We start from the raw sequence: 18,579 nt of genomic DNA on the forward strand, positions 1-18,579 counted from the left end.
AGAGGACTAAAGTAACATTGTACTCTCTTTGTAAGCATGAATCTGGTTCTTTCACTTTTCCGTACGTGGGAAGAAAACTCAATTTACCCTTTGAACTGTAATCCCGCAACTCTACTGTACATGTCAATATTTTCACTCTCTTTTCTAAAGGGCTGACAATTTAAATGTAAATATTCATCTAATAACAGGAGGTGGCTAAATGTGCAGCAAGTGTTTGATCTGAGTTCAAGAGCTGCTCTTTGGTTCTAGTTACCTGCTATTAACATATGTAGCAAAGAATTGGTTAGATCAGCATGTTTAATTAGTAAGCTAAATAAAGATAAGGACGATGTGTTTAGCATACTTCAATAAACAATTATGGGAGAACACAATATATTAGCAAGGAGAAGAACAAATTCAGATGATTTTTCAGTGGTTTTATCAAAATAAATCTAAATGCAGACAGTATGTCCTTTTACTTGGCATACTCCCTAAATCGCACAGCAGTCTTCAATCAAACACTAACCTTGGCTGTAGCCTATCCAGGGACTGTATATTGCATACGCTATGAGGACACGGAACAGCTTTGCTTGGCCTTCTATGGCTTCAGGTGCGTCACCCATTAAAGAACGATGAGTAGGAAACAACCTTTCTGCAAAAGAACAGAATTAATTAACACTGACTCACAGCGTGCACATAAAAGCTCTCAACAATCCTCTCTCTTTGTGCTGCATTTTCTGTTTATTCAAGCCATGGACATTTTTTAAGGTTATGCTATTTTGGCATGACTGAGAAAAAAATAAGGTTATAAGGTTGTGTTCTCCTGCAAAGACTGGTGAAGGCGGAGTGTATTCTAGGCAAAAGAGGCTCCCTTGCTGCATGAACAACTTCTATTAGTAAGCCTACTGCTTTATTCATGCAGCAACAAGTGTGATCCATTAAGAGCCCATTTATCAGTGACCTGGTTGTTCAAACTCCTGGCAACTGGTCATTTCAACAATATATATATTTTTGTTTTAGATTGTATGTTGGATTGTTAAGATATGGATAGTAAAAGAGCATACTAAAATCAATCACCTTGCTGTGGTGCTTTGAAAACTCTCTGTAAAGCTGTTGAACTTGTCAGGTGGAGGCATTAGATTGGAAAATGACAAAGTTCCTTCCAACACAACGGTTTCTGATTTTGATGAATCTTGTTCAGTATTTATGCTGAAAATTCAGAATATACAATGAGGACATGTTCTTAAGATATGGGTGATTTTTCAATGTTGCACTTGGCAAAGTTTCCTCAAATTTAAAAAGAGAGGCAAGCTAGAGCCACGTGTTGATATGATGGCCGAAATCAGAAAATGGGGCCTTTCTCCGTAAGCTACCTTAACTATGCAAGTGTCATCAGCTTCATCCCAGCTGCTAATGAGTTCACAAAGTTCCTTCACCTTCTCATCATTTGCTTTATGGTAGCTGTCAGAGACAAGAAACCAATACCACAAATTTGTCTCAAATTCTTGATTTTTGAAAGAAATTAACACTGTTAACAGGTTAGATTGAGGAAGAGTTGTCAGCTTGTCCAATGTATTGTCTAGCTATTATTTTGTCAAATTGACTTCCTCATAACTCTTTATACAGTAGGGACACAAATTATATTATCCACCAGCAGCAAATACTGTGATTTATGCGAGTCAGGGACACTGGAAATATGATGCAGCATGACCATCTCAAAAATATAAATAATTTGAATAGTGTAGCACAAACCAATTAATGGGATTTAGCGCTCCACAGAAATTAGGAAGGGTCATTGGTGTTGAACGGGCTAATTTATCATTCTAAGTGAAACAAGTGAAGAAAGAGCTGCTTGTTTCACTTGAAATGGAAAATTAGCAGGACCAACACCAATTTTTGGTGCAGATCTAAATTAGAATACCATTTAAATTCGGCACATACTACATGTGTAGTACATACAGTCTATGTGCAGACGTTTTGGTTATAGAACGTTAAGGCATGGGTGACAATATAAGTGAATTTAATTTCATCACATCATAATTGAGATCGAAGTTGGATCATTATGACTGTGGAGTAGGTGGTGGATAAAGAAACAAAATGAATATGTATGCTTAACAGTGACACGTGATACTGTATGAACAGACTACGAGAATGTACAGTAAAAAAAAAAGTAATATGTCCAGCTGTAGAATGCTCAGAATTCTCAGTCTCAAATAAATGAAAAACAAAAACACACACATGGCAATATTATTATTATGCATAAAAACGACATTATTCTAATAACATTGTATTGATACTTTAACTGAACAAAAATGAACGAAAAAGTGACCGTAGTAGTATAACACATACAGCTGTATAGCCCTATTAATGCAAATAGTACAACTTTAGCCCATTACAAAATGAACCCTTACACCTAAACCATGTTCTGTCTAGTATTACCTGTACTCATGGCATCGATATTGCACTGTCCCTTCCATGATTTTGTTTTAAAAACTGCAAAACCAAACTCATCGAATCCTGCAAAAATATTCTTCCTTCGGGACGCTCTATATAGTACCACCACTACCAGTACCTGAACATAACTTATCTTAAAAAGGCACTGATTCGGTGCTTTTTTAAATGAGATGTGGAATTAACGTGAAGTATATTACTTAAAAAAACAACCTTAAAAGTAACTTATACTAAACATATATACCCTGATTTCAAATCAGACGTCATTCATACGTTTGCAATATTCTCTTAACTGGCACTTTACTCGGACGAATTGAAAGCCGCGCTTCAAACCACAAACTCCAAGATGGGCGTAGCTTCCTTCAACAGGTCCAAGAGGTGCTCATTTTTTATTTTTTATTTTGGTGAGGCGATGGAATTGAACTTTGGCTGTACATTATATATATATATATATATATATATATATATATATATATATATATATATATATATATATCTCAATCTATGCTACAGCAATAGGTTATAAAAACATTGAAGCTTGTGCCAGCTTGATGCTATAACATTTTATGATACATCTTTGTTTTTTGTGTTCTAATAATACGTTTTAAATAATGATAATTAACCTTGCAGATCATCTGAAATATTATTTAATGTTGCATGTGACGTTTATTGTTCTAGTGTGGCACTAGCAATAGAAAAAAAAATCTGTTCATTATAAGTGACCTGCATTGAGTGAAATGAATCGCTCCATTAACACAGGCCGTGCGATTTTTGAATAGTATTCTCTTTTGGGATTTTACTATCTTGTAGGAAGAACCAATCACTGCTAATCGCTTGCGCGCCGCCCAGCTTGCTCTAGATTTTGTATGGATTGTGTATCATTTCATTATTTCAATTTGCCATATCCCCCCAAAAAATGAACTTCAATGTTGAACAATTTCTGATTGGCTAAGGTCTCTCGGCAATCATAAAGCGAATGTGTTATGTAGCGAACAGTACAGAGCTTGCTGTGCAGCAAAATTAAAATGCCACGCTTCCATTGGATGCTTGTTACATAAGGTACTGAACTATTGGTTACATTGTTCCAGAACGTGGTATGATTGGCTGGCAGTTGGACGCAGGCTTCCAAAGACGTCATTGGCTAGAAAGTAGGTTAGTGGTGCGACATTTACTCAAGGCAGAAAGTAGGTCAGAGACTACTGCTGTTTATCACTGAACATTTCTCCTGTATTTAAATGAGCTTACTAAACTTTTACCATGTAAGTATACTGCTTGAATGAACTTATTACATTTGTTCGTTAATGCTCATATGTTTTTTTTAGCAGTGGTATTGGAAATATCTTATTTTGTTATTCTAATAAGGATATTGTGAATTTCGCGAGGAGGGGCAGTGCTTTTGTATGTGTAACTTAAGGCGTAGTATACCATGTTACAGTACTGTGAATTACAGGGTTATATGTTGTTATAGAAGTAATGTATTCATTAAACCAGGTTAACGACGTTAGTGTTCTTCAGTAATCGTTAGATTAAATATATTGCTAATTACCGGTACCCGTATTGCTCTTGTGTTACGTACCACCTAGCATTACTGGACTGACGTTTGATTAGCCTATTCATTGACGGGGTGTGGTTGGTTAAAGTACTTTTGTATATTATTAAAACGGTGCTGTGTTACAGTTCGATTATTACAGTACGTGGTTGCAGTTTAAAACGTGTGTGTCCCATTCCACGTCAGATTGACTATTCCGTGACAGATGAAAATGAGCACTGAAAACAGACAATGTTTGAACAGACTGATCTTTCAAAGTATTCCAGATATATTCTTGATATTCGCTACACACAGACATGCAGTTCTGATTTTAATGTCTGCAAACTTTAAGTGAGGAAAATGAAAGGGGTGTGCTTTGCATGGGACAGTCTGGCATAGAAATACCTGATTTTGTTGGCATTAATTTGTGCGTACAGTACCTTGCTTAAGTCCCTCATAAATGAGACTAGAAACTCCAAACTTTATTCACAGTAGGCTGATAGAATTTACTAAATAGCAGTTACTGCTTTTATAAAACTATAAGCCAAGAGGTTTTGGTTCCTAACAAGCAGCTTAAGCTAAATATCTTGAGACTTTTTGACCTCGCCAGCCACTTCCCTTTTAATATCTTTCGTTATAAAAAGGAAACAGCTATAATACAAACTTTAGTTTTAAAACTTCAACGTTCTGTACAAAACAGTTGTTTTATGTGTCAGTACTACTGTATCGCATCAAGTGAGTTGTTAATGGGAATTTTACTCTGTAGTAGCTAGTTTGGAAGACCTGAGGTGTTGCAAAGTATTAATACTGTAATAAAATAATTTGAGCAATATGTTTTTTTTTTGTAATACAGCGCAAGAATCTAGAGGTAACAGACCGTGCTTTGGGTAGCAGCCTACTTTACACTGTCTGATTTACCAAAGCTGTTTACTTAAATGAGCAATTTGGGTGTTGTTAGTCCTACATAGCAAGGATAGTGTATAACCTATCTACATAGCAAGGATAGTGTATAACCTATCTACATAGCAAGGATAGTGTATAACCTATCTACATAGCAAGGATAGTGTATAACAAGGCAGCACACAAACAAATAACAGCCCCGTTTTAATTCACCCTCATCGTAACACAAACACCAGTCTACAGTGCGTGCTCTAGCGCTCGTGGTGAAAATACAGTTCTTTAGTGCAAACAAAGTGAAGTGTTGTCCAGGTTCGTGCTGGCCTTTAGCGACAGCTCCTGGATCGTGTTTAGCCACCTAAATAATAACACACAAGTATAATTCAGACACGACAATAAACAAAACAAAACACTCACGATTTTATATCACCTGTTCTCCTTCTCGTTACGTAATTTAACCATTCACAAAGGAAGAGATCACCTCACTGCGTCCCCTTTATATACCGTCAGCCATGACCCACATAACATAAACTGTACCAAAGTGAATGGGCTTCAATCCAGTGGTTACATTTCTCTGTGTTTGCTGGTTTAGATTTTCTAGTGGTTTAAGAGTGCTTGTTTCATCTTCTCAAGAAACTTGTATATGTCAGAAAATGGGAATAGGTGGAATTGGTTTGTTTTTTCAGTCATTTGCCACCTTTTTTCCCTTACCTTCTTCATCATTAAGAAAAGTGTCTTTCTGCAATGCAAAATTGAAACCAGGGAATTGTAGTCCTCTTCAGCTCGAATTCCAGGCTTCCAGGTCCATTTGACAGGTTTGGAATATATTTTTGGCTCTAAATGTATAGTACAGACAAGCTTTTAAAATAAAAACATCCAATCTTATACAATAAAAATGTAACTTCTTAATACTTTGCCCCTTTGCAGTCGGTCAGAAGGAATCCATGCACTTTCTTTGTTTTTTAGATGTTGTGTCTTTATTGTATTGCATAGAGATCATTGCTCTGGGATGGGCAACTACCATAACTGATCTTTCTATGGGAACATCAATGAAAATCAGGAGTTGACCAGACTGTGGTTCAAATCTTCAGAAATCCAAAGCTTCGCCTGGGCCCAAATGCTTGGAACATTAAAATGACTTTGCAGCTGTGCGTCTGTAACAGCCACCACAAACTGCATTTGGTACTAAAGTCTGTAAGACCTTGATATGTAGGAGCAATGGAGATACAGTAAGAAGTGCATTTAAAAAAAAAGCACTGTGAAAATGTGTATACATTATTTAGGTAATATATAGCCTTGTAACTTAACTGATGTCTGTACGGTATGTATCCTGAGCAAACAGGCAGTGCAAGCTGATTCAGCTGACCTACTTGCAGCCTGACCTTCATTTTCTCAGGGAGGTGTTACAGAGTGTGCATGATTAAACCAGTCATGTGATCTCAGCACTTTGGGGGGAAGGGGTGAGTGATGAGTAAAGCAGCCTCCGGTCCATGTTATTTGATATTTAAGTTGAGCTGCCTGTTGGAACAAATGTAGGACTCTTCTTACAGTACATACTTAACTTTATTAAACATAGACATAATCATTTGAATCAATATCATGAGTGCCCCGTAGACCATTTCAGCTTATCTGCTGTGTGTTTTAGAGGAATTTAATCATGAAAATGGCCCAGATGGCACGTATTCAAGTAGGTCTTTGAGGTAATTTGGCAACAAGATGTGGGACATGAATTTGCTGATTTGACGCTCACTACTGAGGTGCTTGGGTTATGAGGGAGCTGTAGGTAAATGAAGGTATTTTCTGGAAATCAAAAATATTTTAAATCCAACATATTTTTAATTAAGCTTAGAAAACCTAAAGTAGAAATAGAAAAAAAGTTTTGCGAGTCAACGACGCTGAAGTGAAGAGGCATGATTTAAACGCAGAACTTCACATTCCAAGTTGAATACAACAAGGAAAACAAATATTGAGATTACATTTTGAATACAAAATGAATCCTTTTTTTTTGCGTTCTCTTGTGACATTTGAAAAAGGACAATATGGTGTCAGTGTTTTTTTTTTCCTAAGTGCTGTACTGTGTTTTGATGACTGGAGAACCTGTCTTTGTGTCTTGGCCAACTGTACATAGTAAAAAATATATATTAAAGAAGAACGTAGACTGGCTTTTGCTGTGACTAAAAAAAGAAACTCAATAATGTTTTTTGAGCTAACTGGCTTTTATTATCCAGCTATTACAAAGAGTGTCATTTTTTGTTTGATTGTGACCTTTACTAATGCGTGGATGCTTCCCTATTTGAGGTTACTTGGTTTCCACTTTAACAAGTTTCGAGTGCATTCTGAGAATGTTAGGATCTTTTACTTATTTGTGAAATAAATAAGCACCTTTCATGAGTAATATAGGGCTATTAAAAAAAAAAGGTGGCTCTTGCATTGTACTGTCCTACATAAAAGAAAACAGCAGATGATGGCAGGTCAAAATTTCCTGGATAATACGTTCCCTGATAGTGAGCCATTATTGAATAAAATACTGGCCTAAGAAATTATACTGTATTTTATATATTGTCTTGCACACTATATAATGTCTGCATGTTACAGGTGTGCAGTATACTTGGTTTAAAGTGACCTATATTATGGTGATTTTCCTTGGACTAATATATTTTCATTCTGAAAATGATGGTATATATACAGCATGTATTTAAACATTTATACAATTTTTTGTTATTTGTCCTAGGTTGTAAATCTTTTTTTTACATAATGTAAGCAAAATGTTCACTTAACTTCTGAAAAAAAAAACATTGATCCTTCATGCTCTAATTAACAGCCAAGACTGGAGTGGTAAACAGCTTGCCTTCCATGCAGCACAGGGCATGTGGTTTCTCTAGGAGTTGCATAACGGTAATGTAGGCCATCAACCAAACCTTCTGCTATTGGATAAAAGGTTTGATTGTTAAAAAAAAAAAAATAATGAATGCAGACATAACCATCCTTGCCTTTTTTTAGATGATCTAATGGCAGACCAAAGAATGGACATTTCTTCAACAATGAATGACTTCATGTCACCGGGTCCCACTGATCTGATTTCCAGCTCCTTGAGTGCCCCATGCATGGAGTACACTCGCAAGCGAAAGGGAAGCTCCACAGACTACCAGTAAGTGAACTTCAGTGAAGCGGGATTTCTATTTCTAGCAGTTATGTCCTGAATCTTTCTCTCGTACAGCACAAACTGACTCTCTTTATTCATGGCTTTAATTTCAAATACACGTTTATTTTATTTCAAATAAAACGAGCTCTGCCTTATTATGACTCCTGAGCTTTGAAACTAGTTACAAAATGCTGTTGATCTTTTGTTTTGCATAGTAGACACTATATAATTAATTTACCATATTGTATTTTTTAAATGTTTGCTTTGAGGTTCCATTCAGGTTCCCAGTAAGTTGTTATCCTTATTGGTGGTTTATATTAATTCCACAATGATTAGATATGTACTTTTTTGTGATTTAGTTTCGTACTTAAAAACATCCTTTTTTTATTATTTAACTCAAAGGGCATTTTAACTGTGGCCACATGTTAAGTTGTGCCATGGGATTTATAATAGCATACAACTAAAATAAAACAAATGGGTTAACAGTTTGTAATTATTAATCAATACAGAAAGTAAAAGTTTGTCATTATAAATATGTAACAGTCCTTACCCTTCTTTTTCAGACTTGATGGCTTTTCTTTTGAGTAAGTATGAACAACACAAATGTACTAAATGTAGCAATGAATCTAGTGTCAAATACAGAGGAACATGGGGCTTGTTTTTTTATTTGTTTTTAAGAAAAATCCACATTTTATCTACAAAAATAGCCAAACGCATAATAAATCTAAAGCCCCCTTCAAAATGAATTACTTGTTGGAGTTTTCACCAAAACAGAAGGCTTAATATTAAAAAGTCTTAGGGACAGATTTGCAAGCTCTGTGGATGTGCAGTGACGTGTGCGTCCTCAATTTGCTCATGTGAGTTATTTGCGGGTGTGCAGAAGCAAACTGAGGATTCTTTTTTTTTTTCTCTTTAGATTACACATGCAGCGTGCAGAAAGTGAAAAGGTCTAGTAGCCAATTCAATTAGGGCAGTAGCTCCATTACTGTCTCCAGTGCAGATATCCAGTAACAAAAAACAGCTTTTATAGTGATGTCAGAGAATCAGTAGAGTTTAGAAATAATAAAACATTTTACAAATTCTCTACTGCTTCTTTGAAACTCTAGGGGGAAAAAAAAAAATTGTGTCCCCTCAGATCCTGGGGACGAGTATTCATACGACACGGTTGCGAGGCAGTGTGGTCTCAAAACCACATGCCCAAGTTAAATTCTGACTCTTTAGTGAGTACAGACAGATTGATGGATGCTGATTGGGAGGGGATCACAGATTACACGAACGACAGGTTAGTGAACATGGCTGTGTGGCTTTTATTTGGGGGGGAAAAAGAGCTTTGCATATGTTTATTGCTATTGGTCTGTTGGACCATGCACCGACAGTGAAATACAATATTTTGCCTATAATATAAATATAGTAAATAAGCTCAATAAGTCATACATTTATCTAAAAAAATAAAATGCAACGGATCAAAATGTAATCATCACTCAAATGCAGCCTTTCCCTAATTAAATTGAAAATTGACAAACTAATATATAAAATAAAATAAAATAAAAGAAGTTTGGTGCAGCCATATTAAGTTAGCTGGAAATGATGTCTATAATCGCTGCGTAAGTTTTTTTTTTTTTAAAGAAAAGGAAATAATAATCTTAAAATTCTAACATGATTAGTATGACATTGGTTTTTATTACCCACTGTGGTATCCACTTCAGTTTTCCTTTTTTTTTTTTTTTTTTTTTTTTTGCGGAGTATAAAATAACTACTTAAATATAAACTTGAAATCCATGTGGAATTTGTAAACATTTTAAAATGTAATGCATTGTGTTTGCTTCTGCATCATTAACAAAAGTCTTAAGTTGTTTTTTATAGCACAACAAAATATGGTATATAATAGTGCTCAGTTCTTAAAGTAATTGTAGCTAAAGGTTCCATAAATCTTTGCCATATTGCACTTCCATTGGCTACATGGATCTCAAATGTGCATTTTGGAAAGAAACACATGTTGTAGCAGACATGTATTTTAGTTATAAAACATGATAGCTGGTGATACAGTACTTAAGGTTAAAGGAAGCTCTTAGTTTCTGTGCCTTGCCTTGGGTTGTCTATCTCGGTGTTTCCCAACCCTTTCCCACCGTATCTGTTGGTTTTTGTTCCAACGCAGCGCTCAATTGCTTAATTGAACCCTTCATTGAACTAACTGGGCATTTTCCCTTTCCCGCCAGGAACAGGGTTGGGAAACTCTGGTCCATCTGCACTTACACTCCCTGGGTCATTTCACCTCAGCAGTGTCTTCTGCTGAGGTGAAATGATATAATGATTTCACAGTCTATGCTTCAAGAATAAATCAAAAGGTATTACAGATATGTCAAAATGGTTCTGTTTTGCATCTTTTAGCTGATCTTTCATTGCTTTACAGGGATGGCATGGACACTGACAAGGATAAACAACTTGGACGGTACAGTAAATATTCTAACCATTTTTATTTTTGTATTTGTTAAATTGTGATTAACGTGTAGCCAAAGATGGTTTGTGATGTGCAGCATTAAAACTGATACTACAGTAGTCACAAATTAGTTTTGACCATTACATTTAAAAATAATTAGCCTAGTTTGATCAGTATGTACAACTGCATCGTAGCAACCAAAAATTAATAAACTAAGGTGTGCCAAAAACATGTAGTTTCTATGCATTTATCACATATGCAGTGATGCAAACCTCCATGTTCTAAGTGAATAAAAGTGTGCCGTATATTAAAATGAATGCAAATGCTCTTTTTTGGTTTAGGGAGTGCCCAGATCAGCAAGGAAGAATCAAGAATGCCAGGTATACACGTGCTTTTTTGTTTGTTTTTCAATTCCCTCTTGTCTCTGTCGCTTTGTCTCAGATCTGCTTTATAGACTCGGTGCCACAGTTTATTATGGTAATCTGACTTGTCTTATCAGCATTGTTTTTGTTTTGTTTCTTTTATACAGAGAGGCCCACAGCCAAATTGAAAAGAGACGTCGAGATAAAATGAACAGTTTTATTGATGAGTTGGCCTCCTTAGTGCCTACTTGCAATGCCATGTCGAGGAAGCTGGACAAACTCACAGTGCTACGAATGGCTGTTCAGCATATGAAAACGCTAAGAGGTGAGGCTGAGTGAACAAGTGTGGGTATTGTCAACACACCCTTAACCGAAAAAAACATTATATTAGAAACGTTTGCAAAAACAAATTGTCATTATGATTTTGTTGTTCACATGCCACCATGCATGCAGCAGGTATTAGGATGGCATTGTAAGCTTTACATTTACTTTATTGCACTTTTAAAAGCTAGCCTATAAGCTTAAGAGACAAGAATACTCCAAAAATGACAATATGGATGTTGTATTTCAAGGCTGGTATAGGAATGGCAATATATTTTTCCTTTATATTACATGTTTCCTTTTGTAATGGAGCAGATTAGAAAGGAGGATATCTTTCATAAAACAGCTGTGGCAGATCTTTATATTACATGAAGATATCTGTATGTATCTGTTTTTTAGGTGCTGCAAATCCATACACAGAAGCAAACTACAAACCTGCATTCCTATCAGATGACGAACTGAAACATCTTATACTGAGGGTACATTCACTGCAATTCCTTCACAAACACATCATTCGCTGTGCATATTTCCTTAAACCTGGAAAGCTGCATTTAAGAAAAAAAAAAAAAAAAAAAAACTTTAGTGTAGGCTGCCAACTGCAATACATCCGAGATTACCTTTTTGTAGTTTTAGAACTGTTTGTTTTAATTTGTAACGGATAATGAAAAGTTAACACTTTATTTTTAGTTCATTTTTGAATTAAATAAAGCATTATTACTCTGTACTGATGTGTTTGTTTCCAACAGGCAGCAGATGGCTTTCTGTTTGTTGTGGGCTGTGATCGAGGGAAGATCCTGTTTGTATCAGAGTCTGTGTATAAAATTCTTAACTACAGTCAGGTGTGTTTACCGAAAAATCACGCTTTGAGTACTGTTAACCTTTTTTCTTCATGATTTAATCAATTGTGCACATGGACCAATTATTCCAAACACTACTCTGATTTTTTTTCTTCTTGAGACTAGTTGCACAGTGATTGTATAATAAATCTTTTTTTTTTTTTTCGGCCTATCTGCATACTGTGTATGCATGTTCAGTCCCATTATTATAAAGGAGGCTCAGGCTTATGTAGCCTGGGTCTGACCCCTATCCAGGCAGGGACCGTCCCAGTGAAGACAATTTTCAAACCTTCACCATAAATCACAGTTGTCTGTGCTGCAACTATAAATACCTGACATTGTAAGGCTAGCTATGGCAAAAGCAACAAGAATATAAATGTAAATCTGATGCAGTGACATTTCAGGCTTGTGTACCATTTTGCTCACACAACAGATTGGAAAAATCCACAGTACAAAGCCATGTGTACATAGTACAAGCAAGCGGTTGTTGTTCTGTTACAAATACATGCTTTGTTAATGACCCACTTTTCTTTGACACTTTTTCAGAAATAAGATAGGATGTACTTGGAATGCCAGACACTCAAGAGAGTTTGAATTGCCAAAATGTTGTTTGTTATGCTAATGACTGTTACATTTAATTTCCTCGTCAGAATGACCTGATTGGTCAGAGTTTATTCGATTACCTGCATCCTAAAGACATTGCCAAAGTAAAGGAACAGCTCTCCTCTTCAGACACTGCGCCACGGGAAAGACTCATAGATGCCAAAAGTAATGCTGTTTCTGATTTCTGATTACTATGACTTACAGTACATTTTTAAGAAGTAAGATTTTACCAATGAAGAACTCAGGAAATGCCTAATGTAATTTATTTACGTAACGAGATACTAATCCTGTTGGCAAACAGAACTGGGAATGGCATGCCACAGGTTGTTTAAAAAGTAATGTTGCACTGGCACTACTAGGTACTATCAATAGGTCCAAGAAAATAATTCTGTTACTGTCCTACAGCTGGCCTACCTGTGAAGACAGATATTGCACCTGGCCCGTCTAGACTGTGTTCCGGAGCAAGGCGCTCCTTTTTCTGCAGGATGAAATGCAACAAGCCTTCGGTAAAAGTGGAAGACAAGGATTTCCCATCCACGTGTTCCAAAAAGAAAGGTAATAACCTCCTCCTGCCAGACAACACTGTGTTTCACAGAACTGCGGTTATAGTGGAATCTGCCGTTTAGAATTGTGAATGCTTGAGCTTTCCCCACTTCTGTATGTTTTTTATTTGTTTTATGCAGCAGACCGCAAAAGCTTTTGTACAATCCATAGCACTGGATATTTAAAAAGTTGGCCTCCTACAAAAATGGGACTGGATGAAGATAATGAGACAGACAATGAAGGCTGCAACCTCAGCTGCCTTGTAGCGATCGGACGTTTGCATCCTCATATAGTACCGCAGCCAATGAACGGGGACATCCGGGTGAAACCCACAGAGTACGTCTCGCGCCATGCCATAGATGGGAAGTTTGTGTTCGTAGATCAAAGGTAAGAGCACATCTAATTGCGTAATCGTCACAGAACAATTTTTTTAAAAACTGTTTATTTATTTTATTAACTCAAGATACATTACTTCAGACCCCCATTTGCAGAGTTAACAAGGAGCGCAGTGGATTAACATGCGATTTTGCTTTTTCATCTTTGTGGCCCCAATATGCGTGGAGTCAGACTGAAGTACAAATTACTATTACAGCTTTGATCTCCCAAGAAAACTGTCTCCAATTTAGCAGTTTCACATCTAATAATGTCTCAGCTGAGTGTTGAGAAGGCACAGCGGGGGGTTAAGGAGGAAAGCGACTGAAGGGGGTAATTATGTAAAAAAAATAATAATAATTATATTTTAAGGTCTGTTACTCAGAACTACTTGGTTCTGTTTCAATTAGTCTTGATTCTTTATTTTGTGTATTTTAGGGCTACAGCGATCCTTGCATATTTACCCCAAGAACTTCTGGGCACATCGTTTTATGAATATTTTCATCAAGATGACATTGGACATCTTGCAGAGTGTCACAGACAAGGTAGATTGTCCTAATATGTCAACGTTTATAGCAACTTGTTTAAAACTCGGTATCAATACACAAGGAGTACTTGGACAATGCTACAATAACCAAGCAGAATTAAAATCTAGTGATGAAAGATCTATTTTCATTGGCGGAATCATGATCAGGCCACACTGGTCTGTAACCCATTATAATTAAATAGATTTCCTAGTATATAAGTGACCTTGTGACTTGTGCTCGGGTACACCAGCTGTCATAGCAATAGCACTGAGAGTACAACTAGAACAGCTTAATAGTTTTTGAAGCAGTGCCTGGATTGAAAGGTCATGGAGGTTTTGATTACCGGATTGAGTTGGCTATTGAACAGGATATGAGCCCTGCTGTCAGCAGTATTTAACCCAACATGCTGCTTTGGTTAAAAAAAAAAAGATCCTAATCTTGCATGCTGCAGGATAAAAAAACAAGCACTTCAAGTGCTTTGTCCTTTCTGAATAAACAATATTGTTGCATGGTTACAGTGGATCATGAATTCTTTTTTATTTTCAGTTCTACAGACACGAGAAAAAATAACAACAAACTGTTACAAGTTTAAAATAAAGGACGGGTCTTTTATCACACTGAGAAGTCGTTGGTTCAGTTTCATGAACCCTTGGACCAAAGAAGTCGAGTATATCGTTTCTACTAACACAGTTGTTTCGTAAGTAATGACATTTCTTACAGCTTCTAGATCAAGCTTTTGTCTGGCATATTAACTTTTGTTTGTTTTTGTTTTTTTTGGACCCTGTTCAAGTGATTTTAAAAAGCTGAAATTGACTCATTCTGTTGGATGTTCAGATCGTACATTTAACCAACTCAGGAAACTGAAACACATTTTTAAAAGAAGTGTGATGCATCTCTTCTAAAAAGCTTGTCACTGTTATCTGTGGTTATAATGTTACTTAAAGCTGGCTGAGAAAGTAATGGAACAGGTTGCTTGTCTCTGCTGCGTGTCTGTGTGTGGTGTCTCCTGGGATAGTTATGAAAATGAGGGGGGTTCATATCCTGGTGCTATTTAAATAACATCTCAATTAAGCAGAGATTTGAGAGTTTCAAACTGTCTATTAAAAGCAGGGTCAGGGGTCCCAAAGTGGCTCACCTGGTAAAAGTATATGGCCTCCTGGTGTGCAGGGTGAGTCGTACAGTCAGAGAAGCACTGGTTCTCGTTCCTGGCTTTGCAAAGTCACCAGTCTTCGCTAGGGATTTTGGAGGCAGGTTAGGGAGGCAAAACCATCAGGGACTGTTTTTCCTTATCGTGCTACACTGCTGGCTAGTGAGCTCAGGCAGACACCCGCAGTGCCAGCCTTTATCCTCCAGGGGCTGCTAGCTCGCTGATGTCTGCTCTCAAGTTCCTGGGTGTAAAAGAGGAAATTGGCTTGGTTGTGGGATCGGAGGACACCCACTTAACCTTCAGTTCTCCTGAGCTGTGTGGGGAATTGCTGCAATGAGGGAACACAATGGGACATTCTAAATTGGGGAGAAAAATCAGGGTTACAGTAATTGGCCACTCTAAATTAAAAACTTTGCGCATTAGCTATTCATATTCACTTTGAATAGAAGCCTTCTGTTCTACAAGTCATACTGTACATTTATGTTTATCAAGTTGTTTGTTAAACAGTTTATAAGTGAGAGGGTTGCATGAATGTCTTTCTTGCATCCTGATTGTGTCATTGTGAACTATAATAGTTCAAGTGTTCAGATTTGTCACTGCTTTTAGAAATCTACAATATTTGTGGAATTTGTTTGAGTTTTCTTGTGTGTGTGTGTGTGTGTGTGTGTGTGTGTGTGTGTGTGTGTGTGTGAATATAAATCTTGAGTACAGTACTGTGTGTAGTAACTGGAATTAATGCCACAACCCTCCTGTTTCAGGGGCAGCACACTTGATGGGGCAGACCCTACCTTTCCCCAGCTCGCTGGTTCCCCTCACAGTATGGACAGTGTACTTCAAGCAGGAGACGGTAAGACCCCCCATTGGCACGCTCCATTCTTTTATTAGCCTTTAATTTCAAATTTTACAATTATTTAAACAGAAATTGTATGCTCTAGTGAAGCACACAGAAATGTGTATAGTTATTACGTGGTTAAGGGAGTGGAACGTGGATGTTTTATCTTTGTGGCAGTGTTTAGCAGTATATACTGTGTACCAACAGATTTTAAATTCTAACCAAAATGTGTGGGACTAACTATGTGAATATATGTTTGTTTAAAAAAATGTGCTTATTTTAAAAATGTAGAACATTTATTTGAATTTGACATTAGATATTTGACTTTAATTGTAGAGCCTTGGATGAATATCAAAGTTTTACTAACCGTACCAATAACATTTGTTTTAGTCTTAATCCATATCGATATATAATTGCAGTAAAGCCCTCTTGTTCATTGCTTAATTGAATTCAGGCTACACAAAGCACCTTGCTTCTGCTCAGATATGTATTACTGTAATGTATGTATTTGTTATTTGCTTGTGACAGAACAGCAGAAGTGAAAATCAGGCTTTGTGGCTATTGCAGGTGCGGTAAAGAGAGCCCTTCCGACAGTCCCTGGCATTCCAGGAGGTACGCGAGCAGGAGCTGGTAAAATCGGCCGCATGATCGCTGAGGAAGTCATGGAGATACAAAGGTGAGGCCCAAGGAAACTTGCTAATGTTTAGGAGTGTGAAGAATTGCAGAATCTCTATAGAATTACATTTTTGATATAGAAACAGGGTAACACATGGGCTTCATGAATTACCCAAACTGTTTACACACGGTCATTTTAAATGCATTGTTTTTTTATGGTTTTAAGGCACACCTAAATACATTTCTATAAATTAGATATCGAAGTAAAATCTTGCCGCTTTGTAAAACCAACTAAACAAAACCGATTAACAGTGTTGAGTGCTGCATTGCACTTGTCTTAATGAGCTGGCCTTTTGGTTTGATAGGATTAGAGGGTCTTCGCCATCCAGCTGTGGTTCCAGTCCTCTGAACTTCACCAGCACACCCCCTCCAGACACCTCCTCCCCAGGAGGCAAGAAGGTAGGAGGACCACAAAGACTGTGATGGATGTCTGCTCTTATTGTGATGATTAGGCCGCACCTTGCTTTTCAAGAACAATTAGTTTAGAGCAATAGAAAGAAGCAGAAGTTTTGAATTTGTCATAATTATATCTTTCTTGTGTACGTATGCTATTTATAGTGCTTTTACAGTCGTATACATTAATTTTGCGTGCAGTGTAGAATTTATCTAGTATTGGAAATGTATATATTTATAACACAGGGATTTTCTTTATAGTTGTCCTGATTTTACCAACATGATTTGTAGTACTTTTTCATGTTATTGTGGAACTAGCGGTAAATAATATTTTAGAATGTTTTGTTTAAGCCACGAGTAACGTTTTTTAACATGTGACTTTCAGATTCACAATGGTGGCACTCCAGACATTCCGTCGGCTGGGCTTGTACCTGGGCAGGGCCAGGATTCAATAGGATATCCCTATTCAGACAGCTCGCTGCTTAGTAAGTATGGTTTGGTAATACTGTCAGATATTGCTATCTGTTTTTCAAAGCCACTTAAGTCATAGGCAACTCAACATGAAACTAAAGAAGGACTTTACTGGACTACATTTCTTGAGAATGACATTGTTCTTGCTTGTTTTGAAGATGTTCTTTTTCTACTTTACAGGTGATAACTCCCATATTGGTATAGAAATGATAGACAACCAAGGCTCCAGCAGCCCTAGCAATGATGAAGCTGCCATGGCTGTTATCATGAGTCTTTTGGAAGCAGATGCAGGATTGGGCGGTCCAGTGGATTTCAGTGACTTGCCATGGCCCTTGTGAGCACTTAGCAATGGATGGGATATCCAGCTGCTGTAACGCACAGGAACCAAGGAAGCCATATCTGGACGTGCAAGCCAACCTTGTGTTCATGTTTGGACTGATAGGGGGCTGGAAACGGTGTTTAAGAGGCTGGGGATTGAAATCACTACAATATTTTTGCGTTGTGAAGCCGGTTGTAATTGCTTCCGTTACCCATTGTAGCTGTTCTGGTTATTCAGGTTTTATAAATGTTTTAACATACAGTACACTGTCAAGCTTTTTGAATGCCTTTTAGGTTTAGTGTTTGTGTTTTTACACTACAAAGATTTTCATGTTGAATATTTCTTATATAAATTGTATCAAAGTTGTTCTATAATGTAAGAATTCTACTATAAATATATGGTAAAAGTGTATTGTGTAAGCAGTGACATTTTTTAAATAAAAGTTGTTTCTCTTGCTATTTGATGTATTATTCATTCATTTAAATCAATTTCTTGTATCATCATAGGACATTTGTGTATTAATTATGTATACGGATACTTGACAACACACATTTCCAGTATGCCTAATCAATGCCAAGCCTCTGGTCGTGTCTGATGTGATTATTATTGAAGTGGGGAGGGTGGACACTGAGAACCTCTTTTTCAGCATAATCTAGAATTTTGGGCGTTTACATATAGGCACCTGGCATCCACGTTAAATGACTCCAGATACCTGGTATCCACATTTAAATACCTGTAGAGGGT

At 36.9% G+C, this 18,579-nt stretch overlaps 1 protein-coding gene across 3 annotated transcripts; it reads left to right on the forward strand.

The window, feature by feature from the left end:
- Positions 1–2,791: 2,791 nt before the first annotated feature.
- LOC131731616 (basic helix-loop-helix ARNT-like protein 1) lies at positions 2,792–18,293 on the forward strand. 3 transcript variants are annotated; one of them, XM_059020860.1, is made up of 19 exons: positions 2,792–2,808; positions 7,856–8,003; positions 8,561–8,581; positions 9,133–9,279; positions 10,408–10,446; positions 10,776–10,814; positions 10,964–11,121; positions 11,517–11,596; positions 11,864–11,956; positions 12,604–12,721; positions 12,962–13,111; positions 13,240–13,486; positions 13,910–14,016; positions 14,545–14,695; positions 15,904–15,992; positions 16,545–16,653; positions 16,958–17,051; positions 17,431–17,530; positions 17,697–18,293. In XM_059020860.1, the coding sequence occupies exons 2-19, from the start codon at positions 7,864–7,866 to the stop codon at positions 17,852–17,854; spliced, it is 2,040 nt and encodes a 679-aa protein (XP_058876843.1). In that variant the 5' UTR covers positions 2,792–2,808; positions 7,856–7,863; the 3' UTR covers positions 17,855–18,293. The 3 variants fall into 3 exon arrangements, with proteins under 3 accessions (XP_058876843.1, XP_058876841.1, XP_058876844.1); XM_059020858.1 differs by lacking the exon at positions 2,792–2,808 and adding an exon at positions 3,563–3,689; XM_059020861.1 differs by lacking the exons at positions 2,792–2,808; positions 9,133–9,279 and adding an exon at positions 3,563–3,689.
- The last annotated feature ends 286 nt before the right edge of the window (positions 18,294–18,579 follow it).

This window comes from Acipenser ruthenus, unplaced genomic scaffold, assembly GCF_902713425.1.
Source record: "Acipenser ruthenus unplaced genomic scaffold, fAciRut3.2 maternal haplotype, whole genome shotgun sequence".
In the NCBI taxonomy this organism is placed as follows: Eukaryota; Metazoa; Chordata; class Actinopteri; order Acipenseriformes; family Acipenseridae; genus Acipenser; species Acipenser ruthenus.